The sequence below is a fragment of the Sparassis crispa genome (genome assembly GCF_003851025.1).
Source record: "Sparassis crispa DNA, contig_000003F, whole genome shotgun sequence".
NCBI lineage: Eukaryota > Fungi > Basidiomycota > Agaricomycetes > Polyporales > Sparassidaceae > Sparassis > Sparassis crispa.
Window position 1 is genome coordinate 914953 of NW_020939750.1, and position 14684 is coordinate 929636.

At 50.9% G+C, this 14684-nt stretch overlaps 3 protein-coding genes across 3 annotated transcripts; all 3 read left to right on the forward strand.

Moving 5' to 3' along the window:
- Window positions 1-420: 420 nt before the first annotated feature.
- On the forward strand, window positions 421-4382 carry SCP_0403610 (Kinesin heavy chain; the record flags this gene model as incomplete). The annotated part of the gene is made up of 18 exons (XM_027757097.1): window positions 421-455; window positions 529-720; window positions 775-785; window positions 918-991; window positions 1049-1205; window positions 1261-1404; window positions 1460-1689; window positions 1741-2388; window positions 2453-2701; window positions 2762-3026; window positions 3087-3151; window positions 3202-3351; window positions 3404-3565; window positions 3623-3763; window positions 3821-4007; window positions 4067-4226; window positions 4286-4293; window positions 4348-4382. 18 exons carry the CDS (start codon window positions 421-423, stop codon window positions 4380-4382), a joined length of 2913 nt encoding a protein of 970 aa, XP_027612898.1.
- A 976-nt stretch (window positions 4383-5358) lies between these two features.
- Window positions 5359-8541, forward strand: SCP_0403620 (predicted protein; the record flags this gene model as incomplete). The annotated part of the gene is made up of 13 exons (XM_027757098.1): window positions 5359-5451; window positions 5516-5620; window positions 5674-5871; window positions 5920-6058; window positions 6113-6726; window positions 6788-7090; window positions 7147-7308; window positions 7372-7491; window positions 7546-7641; window positions 7698-7904; window positions 7958-8195; window positions 8251-8379; window positions 8441-8541. The coding sequence occupies 13 exons, from the start codon at window positions 5359-5361 to the stop codon at window positions 8539-8541; spliced, it is 2505 nt and encodes an 834-aa protein (XP_027612899.1).
- Window positions 8542-9074: 533 nt separating this feature from the next.
- On the forward strand, window positions 9075-14522 carry SCP_0403630 (hypothetical protein; the record flags this gene model as incomplete). Its single annotated transcript, XM_027757099.1, has 9 exons — window positions 9075-9222; window positions 9283-9492; window positions 9550-11656; window positions 11711-12207; window positions 12261-12525; window positions 12575-12844; window positions 12900-13900; window positions 13955-14094; window positions 14145-14522. The coding sequence occupies 9 exons, from the start codon at window positions 9075-9077 to the stop codon at window positions 14520-14522; spliced, it is 5016 nt and encodes a 1671-aa protein (XP_027612900.1).
- Window positions 14523-14684: the final 162 nt, after the last annotated feature.

Sequence of the window (14684 nt, forward strand, 5' to 3'; positions counted from 1 at the left end):
ATGCTTACGTTGTACCTATTCACCGACTTGCGGTATGGACTTGTCTCGTCTTCAGTATTTTGCGTCTGTGATAGTTGTATTCAATACATATGTGTATACGTACCATCTCTAGTTGTCGGACTGGCTCGTAGAGAAGACAAGGCGCGTTGCAATTGACAACAGCCACAAACACAGAGATGGCCAAAGATTGAATGAACCCGCCGAGAAGTAGTAGGTTGTAGATACTCTGCTTCAACCTTCGTGCCTCAGGATACTGTATCCGTATCTGACTCGTGAAGACGCTGCACTCGATCACCCTGCTCCTTCACTCTCATTTTCGCCTCCGGACTAGAGGAAAGGCGCCTCCTAACCTCTGGCAGTCCTTGCCACGCGCCATAAACCATAGACTCTCCTTAACTTCATTGCTAGATCGTGGCGGAGATGGCTTCGTCTACGAACATCAAGGTCGTTTGTCGGTGCGATTCCTCCTCCACTGCCATTCTACACTTATTCGGAACATTCATATCCTCCTCTTGACGCGTTCCACAGATTCCGGCCGACAAACTCTATCGAACAACGTGAGGGTGGCGAAATTGTAGTGTCGTTCAGCGACAACCTACAGACTGTGCAGCTGCGGTCTGCTCAGCTCGGCTCGGGACCGGAGAAGGATGGGTTTACATTTGACAGAGTGTTTCCACCCGGAACGAAACAACATGAGGTGTTCGATTACGGTGTCAAAGAGTGAGTGCGGGTGTTTCGTGGCCACTTTCTTACGCCTACTAACTGTTCGTGCAGCATCGTCAAAGGTGAGTCACCACAAACATCTTCTGGAGTCCTACGGCTTTGCAATGCAGTCTTGTTCTGGCCGACAGCTTTGCCCTTAGAGCCGCTTAGTGCTTGTCGGTAGAACTTCTTTCACACTAACTACGCGAATGTAGATGTCCTCGATGGCTACAACGGTACCATATTTGCTTACGGTCAAACGGGCAGTGGAAAGACCTTCACGATGATGGTACGCGCCTAAGTACTGTTGTGAAGAGTCTTCCGTCATGAATCACGCGTGTTCCAGGGTGCAGATATAGATTCAGCTGAACTGAAGGGTTTGATACCCCGTATAACGGAACAAATATTCCAGTCTATCGTGGAGTCAGACGCACATATGGAATATGTCGTTAAAGTATCCTACATGGAAATTTATCTTGAACGCATTAGAGATTTGTTGGCGCGTGCGTATCTGTTTTGCGGAAGCTGGCATAGCCTGCTATGTTGACATGTCCACAGCCCAGAATGACAACCTTCAAGTACACGAAGAGAAGTCGAAAGGTGTCTATGTCAAGAACCTTTCCGATTACTATGTGAGCAGTGCTCGTGAGGTGTATGAGATCATGCGACAAGGTGGAGCCGCAAGAGTTGTATCATCAACAAGTGAGTATTCCTCTACTTCCTGTCCGCAGATTGGACGTACTCATTTGTTTCTAAGATATGAATGCCGAAAGTTCTCGGTCTCACTCAATCTTCCTCATCACGATTCAACAACGAAATACCGAAACTGGCGCACAGAAGACAGGCAATCTATACCTGGTCGATCTTGCGGGTTCGGAGAAAGTAGGGAAGACCGGTGCTTCTGGCCAGACGCTCGAGGAGGCCAAGAAGATCAACAAGTCTTTGTCGGCTCTCGGCATGGTCATCAATGCTCTTACTGACGGAAAGGTGAGATCCAGATTGATTTTCAACGAGTTCATGACGATGACGGCACTGCAGGCGAAGCACGTCCCATATCGTGACTCCAAGCTCACTCGAATCCTGCAAGAATCGCTTGGAGGTAACTCCAGAACAACTCTAATCATTAACTGTTCACCTTCCTCCTACAACGAAGCGGAGACGCTTTCCACTCTACGTTTTGGTATTCGCGCGAAGTCAATCAAGAACACTGCCCGTGTCAACGCAGAGCTTTCTCCTCTCGAACTCAAGGCCCTGCTCGTCAAGGCCCAGGCTGCCAATACGTCGCACCAGAAGTACATCACCGCTCTTGAAGCAGAGCTCGCCATCTGGCGTGCAGGCGGACAAGTGGATCAAGCAGAGTGGGCTACATCAGACAAGCCAGGTGCAACTGCCACTGCTCCTGCTCCGAAGAAGATTCCGGCGTCGCCAACGCCATCGAGCGTGCGCAGCATGACTCCCGTCAACCCTGCATTGGAGGGTCTGCGTTCGGACTTGGACAGCCGGCCGCAAACCCCCACTGTGGTGGGTCTTGACAAGGATGAGCGTGAGGAGTTCTTGAGGCGGGAGAACGAGCTCAGCGATCAGCTGGCGGAGAGGGAGTCCGCATTGGGCGCTGCGCAGAAGTTGGTTGGTGAGCTGAAGGAAGAGTTGTCGTTCCTCAAGGAGCAGGAAGCTACACTGTCAAACGTGCGTTACTTGTGCTTAGATACATAGTTTTGACGTTGCTGACGACATTATGACATGTCTGTAGGAGAACAAGGGCATGTCTGCTCAGCTGAACGAACTCCGCCTGCAAGTAGAACGCCTGGACTACGACAGCAAGGAAAGCGTCATAACCATTGACATCCTCAAGGAGCAGAACCAAGATGCTAAGGCTGAATTGGACGAGCTCAAGAAGACCATCACCGAGTTGAAGGCTGTGCAGAAGGATGCCTCTGCGGAGGATAAGGAGAAGCGCAAGCAGGAGAAGATGGCTTTGATGATGGCCAAGTTTGATGCCGTGCGCCTTTTTTGTCCTTCACAGTGTCCATATTCCTCATGTTCTTGGTTTATTTTACAGCAAGGCGCATTCTCGGAGAAGGATGACCAGCTCCGACAAATTCTGGCTAAACTAGATGCCATTGATTCAGACGCAGCTGTTTCTTCACTGTCCCACAACGACATTACCGTACTTAGGCGACAGCTAGCTGATGGGCAGGTACTCATCCGCGAGACTGTCGACCGCCTCAGGCAGAGCCAGGATGAGAGCGCAATGAATGCACGAAGACGTGACGAGCTTGAAGCTCGTATCTCTAGTCTGGAGACGGAGTATGAAGAGCTCTTGGGTATGTCACATGATACACTTTGGAAGAATGTCTGGTTGACCAGGGTCATTATCTCCACAGAGAAGACAATTCATGACGAGGAAGTCAGCAACGTAGATGTAGCCGAGTCCATCGCTGAGCTCAAGGTTTGTCTAGCGCAATGTTTTCAGTACATCGTATTTATCTTATTCTCCAGAATAAGTTGGAGGCTCAATATGCCTCCAAACGTGATGCACACATGGGTGAGGTTCAAGACCTGAAACAACAAGTCGAGATAAAGGCCAACGAAGTTCGAACCTTGAATGCTACAATTGACAGCTTGAAGAGTGTAAACGAAGAACTCAAGGTGCTGATCTTTCTACCATCTACAAAGCGAGACTTAGCCTGTCAATTTGCAGCGGGCTTTCGCGGTTACGTCGGCGGGTATCGAAGGCGGGAAGAACCTTGCGGAGAGCGCCCAGGATCTAGAGCGTACTCGTAAGGCAATCAGCGTCCAACTCGCCGAGTTTGATGGTGTAAAGAAGTCCTTGATGAGGGATCTGCAGAACCGTTGTGAGAAGGCAGGTCGCTTTCTTCTTTTGAGTGTCCCTCTACAGCTGAGCACGTGATGGAACCAGGTGGTTGAGCTCGAGATTCAATTGGATGAAATCAAGGAGCAATACAACAATGTCATCCGCAATAGTAACAGCAAGGCTCAGCAGAAGAAGATGGCGTTCCTGGAGCGCAATCTGGAGCAGCTCACCGTTGTGCAGAAACAAGTAGTTTCTTCCTGTGCCACTCTAAGCCTTCGTGTTTGACTTGTCTTATCACTACAGCTCGTAGATCAGAACTCCGCGTTGAAGAAGGAAGCTGGCATCGCGGAGCGCAAATTACTTGCGCGGAACGAGCGGATACAGAACCTCGAGGCGCTGCTCCAGGATGCTGATCGTAGGCTCGCAGTTCAGAACCAGAAGTTCGAGGCGCAATTGCAGGCAGTCAAGGAGAGACTCGATCAAGCACGCGGTATGATCGGGAACCTCATCTGGTTGTATCTTAACTGATATTTGTTTCCGTTCTCCTAGCTCAAAAAGCCGCTTCCTCACCGCTCAGCTTTGGTCGCATTGCCAAGCCTCTCCGAGGTGGAGGGGGCGCCGCTGCGAACAGCACTGCTGCCGCGACAAGTCCTTCGTTGACATCAAATTCTGCGAATCCTCTGACAAGACTTCAGAACGAAGAAACAGGGTGAGTGATTTGGCTCCGCCACGGCATCAACTAAAAGATGTCACATCTGTCAATTTTAGCAGCGGAGGTATGCTATTTGTCAGTGCTTTGTCAGACGGAAGCTAACATAACTTTACCACAGCGAAACGTGCATCTTGGTTTTTCAACTCACGGTAACGCAGTCTAGCTAGTCTCCGTCCTGTTCTTTCTGTATCTCTGCATACCCGTCGCACAGTAGCTGTACATTCTGCATTGCATTTCTCCTTCGTCGTTCTCGTCATGCCTCCCGCGTCGAATGCATCATTATCGGCCCGAAATTCTATCGCTAAAATTTTCAGGCATGAAATTGTATTGTCCGGTCAAAGTCCGCGACGACGGTTCGGATGCACTAAGCGTTCCTCCGCTGCACGGAACCAGAAATCGGTCGTGCATCGTGTTGCGGTTGTGAACGGGGGAAGGTCCTGTACAAACCTGTTTTCCATTTTGCCAGTCCGTTCTACCTTGAGAGAAAGCGGGGAGGTAAAACCTGAACTGATTTTTGAGTTTGCCGTCAGGGTCGCAGCGGTGATTTTATGGAAGCCGATCGGGCGGGACCATAGGTGGAAACTACGCAGATCCAGCGCTACCGCAGTCCGGGAGCGCACCACACGTGGCTCTTGTTGACGGCCAAGTTTACAAGCTAACAGTTTCAGCGGAATCGAAATTAGGTACATGCTACCCTCAACCTTTATTAATCTTCGTGGCGTATAGCTGTTCTCTCTTTCTCTCTTTCCGACTCTCATTGTCTGGGTATACCGGGTTTCGGCCTTGAGACTGAGCACAGGTGAGTAACACATCTTGTCTGGAAATTTTGTGGGCGCAGCGGTTTTACGCGATTTTCTATGCCCAATTTCTGTTCGAAGCACTCCGCGAATCCCTGGCTGCGAATCCTTTTTGCCCTTACCAGCGCGTGGCCTTTTCTGACTCTCTTTTCTTGCCTCGCTGCTCTGTTGCCTTTTCCAATCTCCGTTGAAGTCCCAGCTTTCTACCTTAACAGAGGCCAGACAACGAGTCGATCGTGGCCATAATCGTACACCTGTTCTGTGAGTCACTCTGCTTCTTTTTCTGTCTTGTTGCCTGATCTTTTCTGTGCCAGCTTGAATTTATACCAACCATGTCATCCACTAATCACGACGTGTCCACACGAAAGCCGTCGGGCTCATCCACATATTCTGGTGGTCATTCTCCTTCCGGTTCGCCCAACCATGTCCGTGAACGTTACATTTTTGTCGCCAGCTAAGGAAAGTCTAATCGTCTCAATTGTTTTACAGGCTCACACTCAGAAGAAAGTGACATCTGCGACTGGGAACGTGTTTGGCGTCGGTGTAGGGATGGGTCCGACCAGTGGTCTCAAGGGTCTGAATGCGGGGTGGCAAGTGAGTTGCGAACTTTCCATGATCCAACCAATGCTCTGATCGCGCCTGTGCAGGTATGGGGTAATGCAACACCTTCATCGGCGCGTAATGCTTCAACGTCTTCTGCAACAAGTGTTCCCGACCTGACAACATCTCATGTCGACGCGTCGTATCGTTCGAACTTAGGTGATACTACCTGGGGCTCTAGATCTACAAGTGGCACTTGGGATGAAATGACTGGTAGTCCTCAGCTTAAGGATTTGTCACAACTTGTGGGTTGTTTGCCTTTCATTAGTTCCAGTTAGTGACATATTCGGTAGGACCAGCATTCCACTTTACTGGTCCACCAGGGCCGACAGAGGCAGGTTACTGTTGGTCAAGGTGCTGTTCTTTCGGCACCTCCTTCAACGGTCCCCAAGCCCGGGCAACTGTCCCCTCAGCGACATGACACAGGACTAGGTATGAATTTCGCAACATCCGCTTCGCATGACTAAACTTTATTCCATCATTAAGGTCAACAGCCTCTTCTTCAGAGCAGCTCAGGTGTAACGTACTCCTCTTTACAAGGACCGTCGATCGTGGAGAATGAACTCTCAATGGCTTTGCGAGGGATGGCTGTCGAAGACGATTTCAGCCTCACGTCACAGACATACCGTCAGACATCAGCACATACAGCACAGAGTTCTGTGCCCCCGATGCGAGCACCTCACCAAATGCAACAACCTCGAGCACCGTATGGTGGATACCCTGCAACAGACTATGCCGCATATTACCCAGGCGCGTCAGCGCGGATGGATTACCAGTACGGTTATGATGCTTACCGTACAACACCTGATCCATCACTGTACGCGTCTTCTCCTGCACTCAGTGCTGCAACTGCCGCTCCCACCGTATACCCTGGGTTAGGACCACAGCCGCTACACCATCCACACCATCGTCATACAGTCAGTGAGATTCATAATCAGCAGTCCGGAATATTCTACGAATATGCTGGGTCACCACGCACTCTGGGCTCACAGTACTATTATCCCACGCAACCTATGGTATTTCACCATCCTGCTTCTCACAACCCTATGCTCCAGGTGCCTGGTGCAGCAACTCTCTCGGGAAGGAAGCGAGACATTCCGGTATGTGGCATTTGTGTTTCTCGATAATGAGCTCTGGTGTACCTGTTTCGACCGTTCATAGTATAATCTACAGCAACGCCAGCAGTTCCCTCCCCAGAATCTTATGTATCCTAACATACGGTCGACACCGTCACCACACCCACACGCATATCCTGCGGCTATTGACTACAATTCACAACACGCATTGATACTCCATGCCGGATCGATGTATGGGCATGCCGGTATGAATTCGCCCGCAATGCACCTCTATCACCACGGTGGGCGAGCTGGCCGTCGTGCTGACGCTGAGAGTGATATTCACGTTGTCCGCAGTCCTTTATTGGATGACTTTCGGGCGAACAAGACGCGTAAGTGGGAATTGAGGGTGAGTTGTTCTCAGAGACTGCGATCTATCAAGATTCGATCTCACTTGTCATGTAGGACATATTCGGATACGTCGTAGAATTCAGTTCGGACCAACATGGCTCTCGGTTCATCCAGCAGAAATTGGAAAATGGCACTCTCGAAGAGAGGCGGATTGTCTTCGAGGAAATTGTTCCTCAACATGCGCTACAACTGATCCAAGACGTGTTCGGCAACTACGTAAGTCCAGGTTGTTACCAGTCGTTACCAGTGATAGTCAAGTCATCGATGTCCGATTTTCAGGTCATCCAGAAGTTGTTCGAACACTGTACACAGGCGCAGAGAACGCTTTTGGCCAATACAATGGAGGGTCACATTCTTCCTCTGTCCCTGCAAATGTACGGATGTCGTGTGGTTCAGAAGGTTGTCAACAATGTCTTCTCAAACAAGATCGCTATTGATCCTTGTTTTCCCTAGGCGATTGAGTATGTTCTTCCGGAACAGCAGGGCACGTTTGTCAAGGAGCTTGAGACGAGCGTAATCGTATGCGTCAAAGATGCCAACGGCAATCATGTCGGTTTTCCATTTCTGAATTGGCTGTTATGTGACGTTGATCCACACATCCGCAGGTCATTCAGAAGCTCATAGAACGACTGGCGCCTGAGTATCTGGGCTTTGTCAGCGCTTTCCGAGGCAACGTCTACGACCTATCAACTCATCCTTACGGCTGCCGGGTGCTTCAGCGATGTTTCGAGCACCTTCCTGATGAGCAGACAAGGCCTTTGTTGGACGAACTGCATAAGTACATTCCTAATTTGATGCAGGACCAATTCGGGGTTTGTTTTGCCAAGCTTCCTTCCAGTCCTCGTTATTGATTTATTGTACGCAGAATTATGTCGTCCAATTTGTCCTCGAGCATGGAAGGCCGCAGGATAGGGCAGTAATCATCACGAAACTGCGTGGTCAAATGCTAGACATGGCGCGCCACAAGTTTGCTTCTAACGTGTGCGAGAAGGCACTCATCACTGCCGACGTGGAGAGTCGTCGACTGTTGATCGAGGAGATTTTGGGCCCCAAGCAGGATGGTGTCAGCCCAATCACCACTATGATGAAGGACCAGTTCGCTAGTCAGTTTTTTCTCCGTCTCGTCGTCAAAGCGCTGATTGAATACTTGCACCACAGACTACGTCCTCCAACGGGCGTTGTCTGTTGCTGAACCGGAACAGCGGGAGCTTCTCATCAGTAAAATCAAGCCTCACTTAATGAACATGCGCAGGTATTCGAGTGCCTATAGTAAGCACCTGGTCGCCAGTAAGTGCACTATTCTCTGTTCCTCGGTGGACGCTCATAGCTGACATGCTGCCACTTGCAGTCGAGCGCCTACTAGAGAAATGTACCTCTGCTAATTCTGCGGATGCACCGCACAAAGCCCTTGCGATTACTTCTCCATCTGACGCTCTAACTTCGAAGTAATAACTAATGGACTTCATCGTCTCTCTCATGCCTGTCCCATTTGCACACTAATCTGCCTCTCGCTTGCATCTTCACTATCGTAGGGATATCACACCAATCGCTTTCTCGTATCGCTCTTGCTGCATCAACCCATAATAGCATTCCACTCATTCCCAAGTTGCATATTGGATCGGACTTGTTGCGTTATCTCTGCATTGACATGTCTCTCGATTTGATACTATACGTTGTGCATTGTTTAATACCCAGAACAGATTCTTCGTTCTTTACCGCCATGAATACCTACCTGTACACGGGTGCTTTTGCAATACATACACACACCACTTAGTATCTATCACTCGAGTTGGCCGCTGGTGTGACAACTGGTGTGAGTGGGCATCAAGGAATTCAGCGTCGACGTCGTAGTTACGGAACTTGGATGACGTGTCAACTCGGCCAAATATACTCTGAACTCTTGGCGGCGTCACTGTCCTCCACTCCGCTGTTCCTCAGCCTGACCACCCTCCCTGCCAGCACCCCACTTTCATAACAACACGATGAGCACAGCTGGAGAGGCGGCATCACTTTTCAGTGCAGCAGATCCTGGGGTCGACCCCTTTGCAACTGTCTTGGGCGATGACAGAGCAGACGCGACCGCTCATTCCGCTAGCTCAGACGAGGCGTCAGGCACTCGACAGTCCTTTGGTGTGTTGGACGCGTCATTCATCCGCGAGTGGTTCTGATCTATTCAATTTGTGGAAGCAGTCTCGTACAATAAGCCCCAGGACATCAGCGGCTTGGATTCGTGGCACAACGCAGGCGCTGTTAGCCATGGCTATAGCTATGGAACTCCCCCCCTCGCTGATTCTAGCGTGGATTATACAAGTCTCGCGCACCAGCCACAAGCTGACAGTCGATATGCTCACTCGGGTCCACACCCTTCTTATGAGCAAGCTCCCTCGCAGAATTACACTGGTACGAGTGTCTGACAATGTGACGCATGTTCATCCTAAACTCCCTCCTCCCCTACAGCGTATTCCCCGTATGGCCAAAGTCACCAGTTCTACGATCCACGCGCTCAGAACGTTCAAACATTCTCATCCGCTACTCTCGCGCCAGAAACGACGCAACCCGTGACGCAAGTTACATACGAACCGACTGGGCAGTCATTGTCGAACGATTACCGATCCCTGTCCCCTGCTACACAATCTTCCTACAATCCCTACAAACCCGTTCGAACGACCACACCGAAACAAACAGTCACCCCCTCGACATCACCGTATGCTTTTGGGAATAGTGTAAGAGCTTGTCAATCGCCCGCTCTCGTACCTGCTCCAGCGCCTGCATCGTCTACCCCTGCTCCCCCCTATCGTCCGAAGACATTCACTGCATATGATCCTCCACTACCCCCACCAAAACATCCACACTATACGCCCTCTATTCATCCACATCATATACCTCCGTTGGAGCAACCGTTGCATTCAAGTCAAAGGCTCCTCTCTCCCCAGAGTCATCCTCCTTCAAGGGCCACCATCATGCCACCACAAAATGTGGGTGCATCCAATCCCTACGGTAACCCAATGCTTCGGTCAGGCGGATCTGTTTTGACCGAACCATTACATCATGATACTTGGGAGCATCTCGCTGTCCCAAGTGATCGTTACGCACCTGCCGAACATGACCAGATTCGGCAGTTGTATGGTCAGGATCACAACGCCCCATCTATAGCCGAAGGTGGCCGCGCAGAGTTGAATTATATATATAGCGACACTGCTCCACTCGCGGGTACAGTCGACGAAGCACCTTACTTAACGGAGAGGACCATGTCCGCCCCTTCGTATAGCGCAGCAGTGCAGGCTCCTCCCAACGGACATGTGTGGTCGAACGACCGGGAACAAGATACCTTGATTCCTCAGACTCATTACCTGGATAACGTCGGGGAGGCTGCTCCTCCCCCTTTCCCGCACAGGATTGGATCATCCGCAGCGAGCGTTTACAATCGTCACAACCCAGATAGTCACCACCGTTATGACCTTGTTAATACTTCCGTGCCGTCAACGAGTGCGTCACATCAGTGGAATGGTACTACTGTTTCCGCAGCTGCAGAGTGTCCTCCTGTTCACAATGGGGAGAGTGTCCGACAGACGTCCACAGCGGCTCATTCACCTGAAAGAGCCAAATCACCTGGGAGTGCATCCGTACGCTCTTGGAAGAGCACTGCATGCACAGATACGCTGGACAGGGTGCATCCGGTCCAACGACTGTTCTCGCCTCTCATTGGAACTACTTCTCGTAGTCCCCCACTAGTCACCGCCGCGAACAGAACGACATCCTCATCATCTGGATCTGTGAAATCACTCAAAGGTCCATCCACTACTTCTGCGGACCCGTACGCTCCATCAAGCCAGGAAACGACAACTCGTCGTGGCCGGTCGATTTCCAATGGCTCTGCGTATTCCTCAACGCCTAGTGACCCGTATGTATCTTCCAGGAATCACCGTCCGCAGCCGAGTGATAGCTCCAGTCAAGCGAGCATCACATTGCAGTATAACGGTTCTCTTCCTCTGGAACGCGGCACTACCTCTCGACGCCCCACACTTAGCCATGATCGTGCTTCAGGGCAAGTAGTAACCCTTTCTTCTCCCGCGCACACAGTGTACGCACCTTCTCCGTCATTGCTGGGAACCAATGATCCTCTTGGACGAACATCCGTTCGGGTACCAGTCATTAGTTTTGGATTTGGAGGAAGATTGGTTACATGCTTCCACGGCTCTTCGTCTTTGCATACCGGATTCGACGTCGCACTTTCATCTCGGCCAACAACCGATATTAAGTTTCGTGTGCTGCACAATGTGATTCCTCAGTCAGCTTTGGATACATCGGCTGCCGTCTACCCTGGCCCTCTGTATGCTGACCCGGGTGCACCTACAGCCGGTCTAGTACGTTCTGGCGCTGCCACGCAGACAAAGACGAAGAAAACTAGTGTAATGAAGTATCTGGACGAACGCGCAGATGAGATCTCACGAGGGATTGGGTACCTTCATCACGAAAGTCCTGAGGGGAGAAGAGCAGAAGCCAAGCATACGCTGATGAAGGTACTGAAAGTGATGGTAGAACATGATGGTCACCTCTGTGGCAGGTGGGCTATCAACACCTGTCTTTTGGTGTATATCACTGACACCTAGTGCTGTAGCTCACAAGTTGACGCAGCGGTTCGAGCCGCTTTGGTTCCCCGCATGGCCGCTCCCTGTTCGTCAGCAGATGTATTGAGTGATTCATCAAGTCTGGTCGATATGCGTGCACCATCGTCTGACATCTCCTCGATGCCATATCCTGTACTAGCGTCCTCTGTACAGGATGCTAATGACCCTACTCTTGCTGTGAACACACTGCGTTCGTCAAACTTAGACAAGATTCAGGAGCTACTCGTTCGTGGTGATCGTCGTGCCGCGTGTCACTATGCTTCTGACCAGAGACTATGGGCACATGCGATGGTCATAGCAAGCAGTATTGACAAGGACGCCTGGAAAGAAGTTGCCACTGAATTTGTGAGAACCGAGTTGTCGTCCCGAGATATAGGAAGATCCGGTGAATTCTCTCGTTCAGAACACAGCAAGTCTGTCCCTTCAAGTGGTAGGGAGGCACTCCGAGTGGCGTATAGTCTCTTCGCCGGGCAGGGGCCGGCATCAGGTTTGTTCATTCACCATTCACTGTTCGGGTTTGCAAGGCTTACGATCTCCTAGTTCAAGAGTTGTTACCCCCCAAGCCGCTCGTCCACAGTGCACCGACACTTCAGATACCTCGTTCAGCTTCCTCCGTCACTCCGATATCTCCCAATTTTCCAGGTAGTGCAGAGATTATGAATCTTCCCGTTGAAGTAATGTCCAAATGGGCTGACACTGCAGCAATGATTATTTCCAATCCTATGACTGCTGAATCGTCATCAACGCTGACGGCTCTCGGAGATCAGCTGGCTGCCAACCAGTGGTTCGAAGCAGCACACGTTTGGTGAGCCCTCAGCTGCCATTGGCTAGGACTCAACTGATCAAACAACTAGTTATCTACTCTCGCTGCAGACATCTCCTTTAGGTGGTATTGGCAGCTCCTGTCGGGTGATTTTACTCGGTTCTCCGGGACCACAGGCTTCTCCAATCTTTGCGAAGGATCCTGACCCTATCATCTTCACGGAGATCGCTGAATTTGCATTGTCACTGGCCACTCCTGCTAAAGGGCAGGATGTGTTTACTGGCTTGCCTCACTTACAGCCATACAGGTTGGTGCGAGCGATGTGTCTAGCGGAGATGGGCCATGTCCAACTAGCGACCAGGTATGCCATAGCTGTCTTTTTACCCTAACCTCTTCATTTAACCATTTTCTATCAGGTACTGTGAAGCTATCTCCAATTCTCTTTCCCGGAACTCGCCTTACATCAACTCAACATTCGTTGAGCAATTGAAGGGCCTTTCTGACAGACTGGTTGCGGCTCCCCAGACGGATAAGTCAGGTTCATGGATCGGTTCCAAAATGAGCAAACCAAGCCTTGATAGCATCGGTGTGTGGTTGGAAGGTCGCTTTACCAAGTTCATTGCCGGCGAAGTTGACACCTCTCCTCGAGCGGAACACACCGCTGAGACCGCCCATCAGCGTACTTTCAGCGGACCGTTCGCACACTACAGTACCATCTCGTCTACCACAAGCTCCACTATCCCGTCTCCTCAACAGTCGAAGATGGATCTCAGGGAGGCAGCTAATGCGCCTCCCTTCCGCACGGGTTCTGCCGCTGAGTGGTGCTCACCGCCATCAACCGTACAGATAAATCGCGCAGCATCTGCGATGGAGTATATTCGCCCGATCAACCGGACTGCATCACCTATACCCCGCGTCTCTTCAGCTAGTGCAGCGACAAACACCTTCACAGATCCTTCGCTCTATGGTCAAGCGCTGAAGAACGGACAATCTGTTGATAATGTTTTCAGGCATGATCCGAATCAGTCCAAGGTGGACCAGCCCAATGTTGTCAGTGATAACACAACAGTTGGACAACCTGAGTATGGTGCATGGTGGGGCTCTTCGGAGTCTAGTGTTCCAACACCGACTGCATCCTCTTTCGTGCGAGTTTCTGACAGTTCGTCGCAGTCGTCCCAATTTATCTCACTGATGGATGACTCTTCAAACTCGCTTACTCCTGTTACCGCGCAACAGCGTTCGAACTTAGGAAGACATGACACTTGGGAGTCCTTCGCAGAAGAAGATGAGGATGACCTTGGTTTAGGCAATAGTGGTACTGCTCGTGAGAAGCGTGCGTCGATCAGTGATGAGCAGGCTGGCGAACCTGCCCATGAGGCTGCAGGGAAATCAAAGTTTGAAGCTCCAGAGAAACCTGGTTAGTGCCATATGCCCTTACAGTCGATAACGTCCGCTGATAGGAATCTGGCAGAACTGAAAACATCTTCATCTGGGTCTTGGTTCAGTCGTATCTGGAGACGCGAGACAACACCTGCACCTATCAAGGCTAACCTTGGAGAGCAGACTTCCTTCTACTACGACCAGGAGCTCAAGCGTTGGGTGAACAAGAATGTGAGTACTTCGAAATGTAGTCAAGAGAAAGCGTCTGAGTCGAACAACAGGCGAATGCGGAAACAGCGAAGTCTGCGCCACCGCCACCTCCGTCTCGCGCACAGACCGCGTCACCAGGGAGGGCGAGCGGCACATTTCCTACGGGTTCAATGCCCCTTCCTCCGCCGGCGCGCCCTGCAACCGCTAATGCAATTGATCTGGGTGCCCAGCTTCCACCCCGAAGGCCTCCCCCACGAGCGCGGTCGAATCTTGTGCCGACGGACTCAGAAGGTGGCTCAGCACCATCTACTCCTACGTCTGCTACGATATCTAGTGCACATGGAGGTGGACCGCCACCACTCTCCTCTTCACGGGCGAGAATGCAGGCAAAACGGGCTGTGCGCAGTCGGTATGTGGACGTATTCCAGCAGCAGACTGAGAACACATAGATGGACCTTCAATCGGACTAGTACATCATTCGCACTCGCATTTCACGCATTTGTATCTATATCCTTGCATCGATCGACATATGCGGAGCATGTCGGGAAATTGACTATAGAGGATGTCGACGAAGTTTTGTGTCGTCACGCGCGCTTGTGTATCTGGGCGCT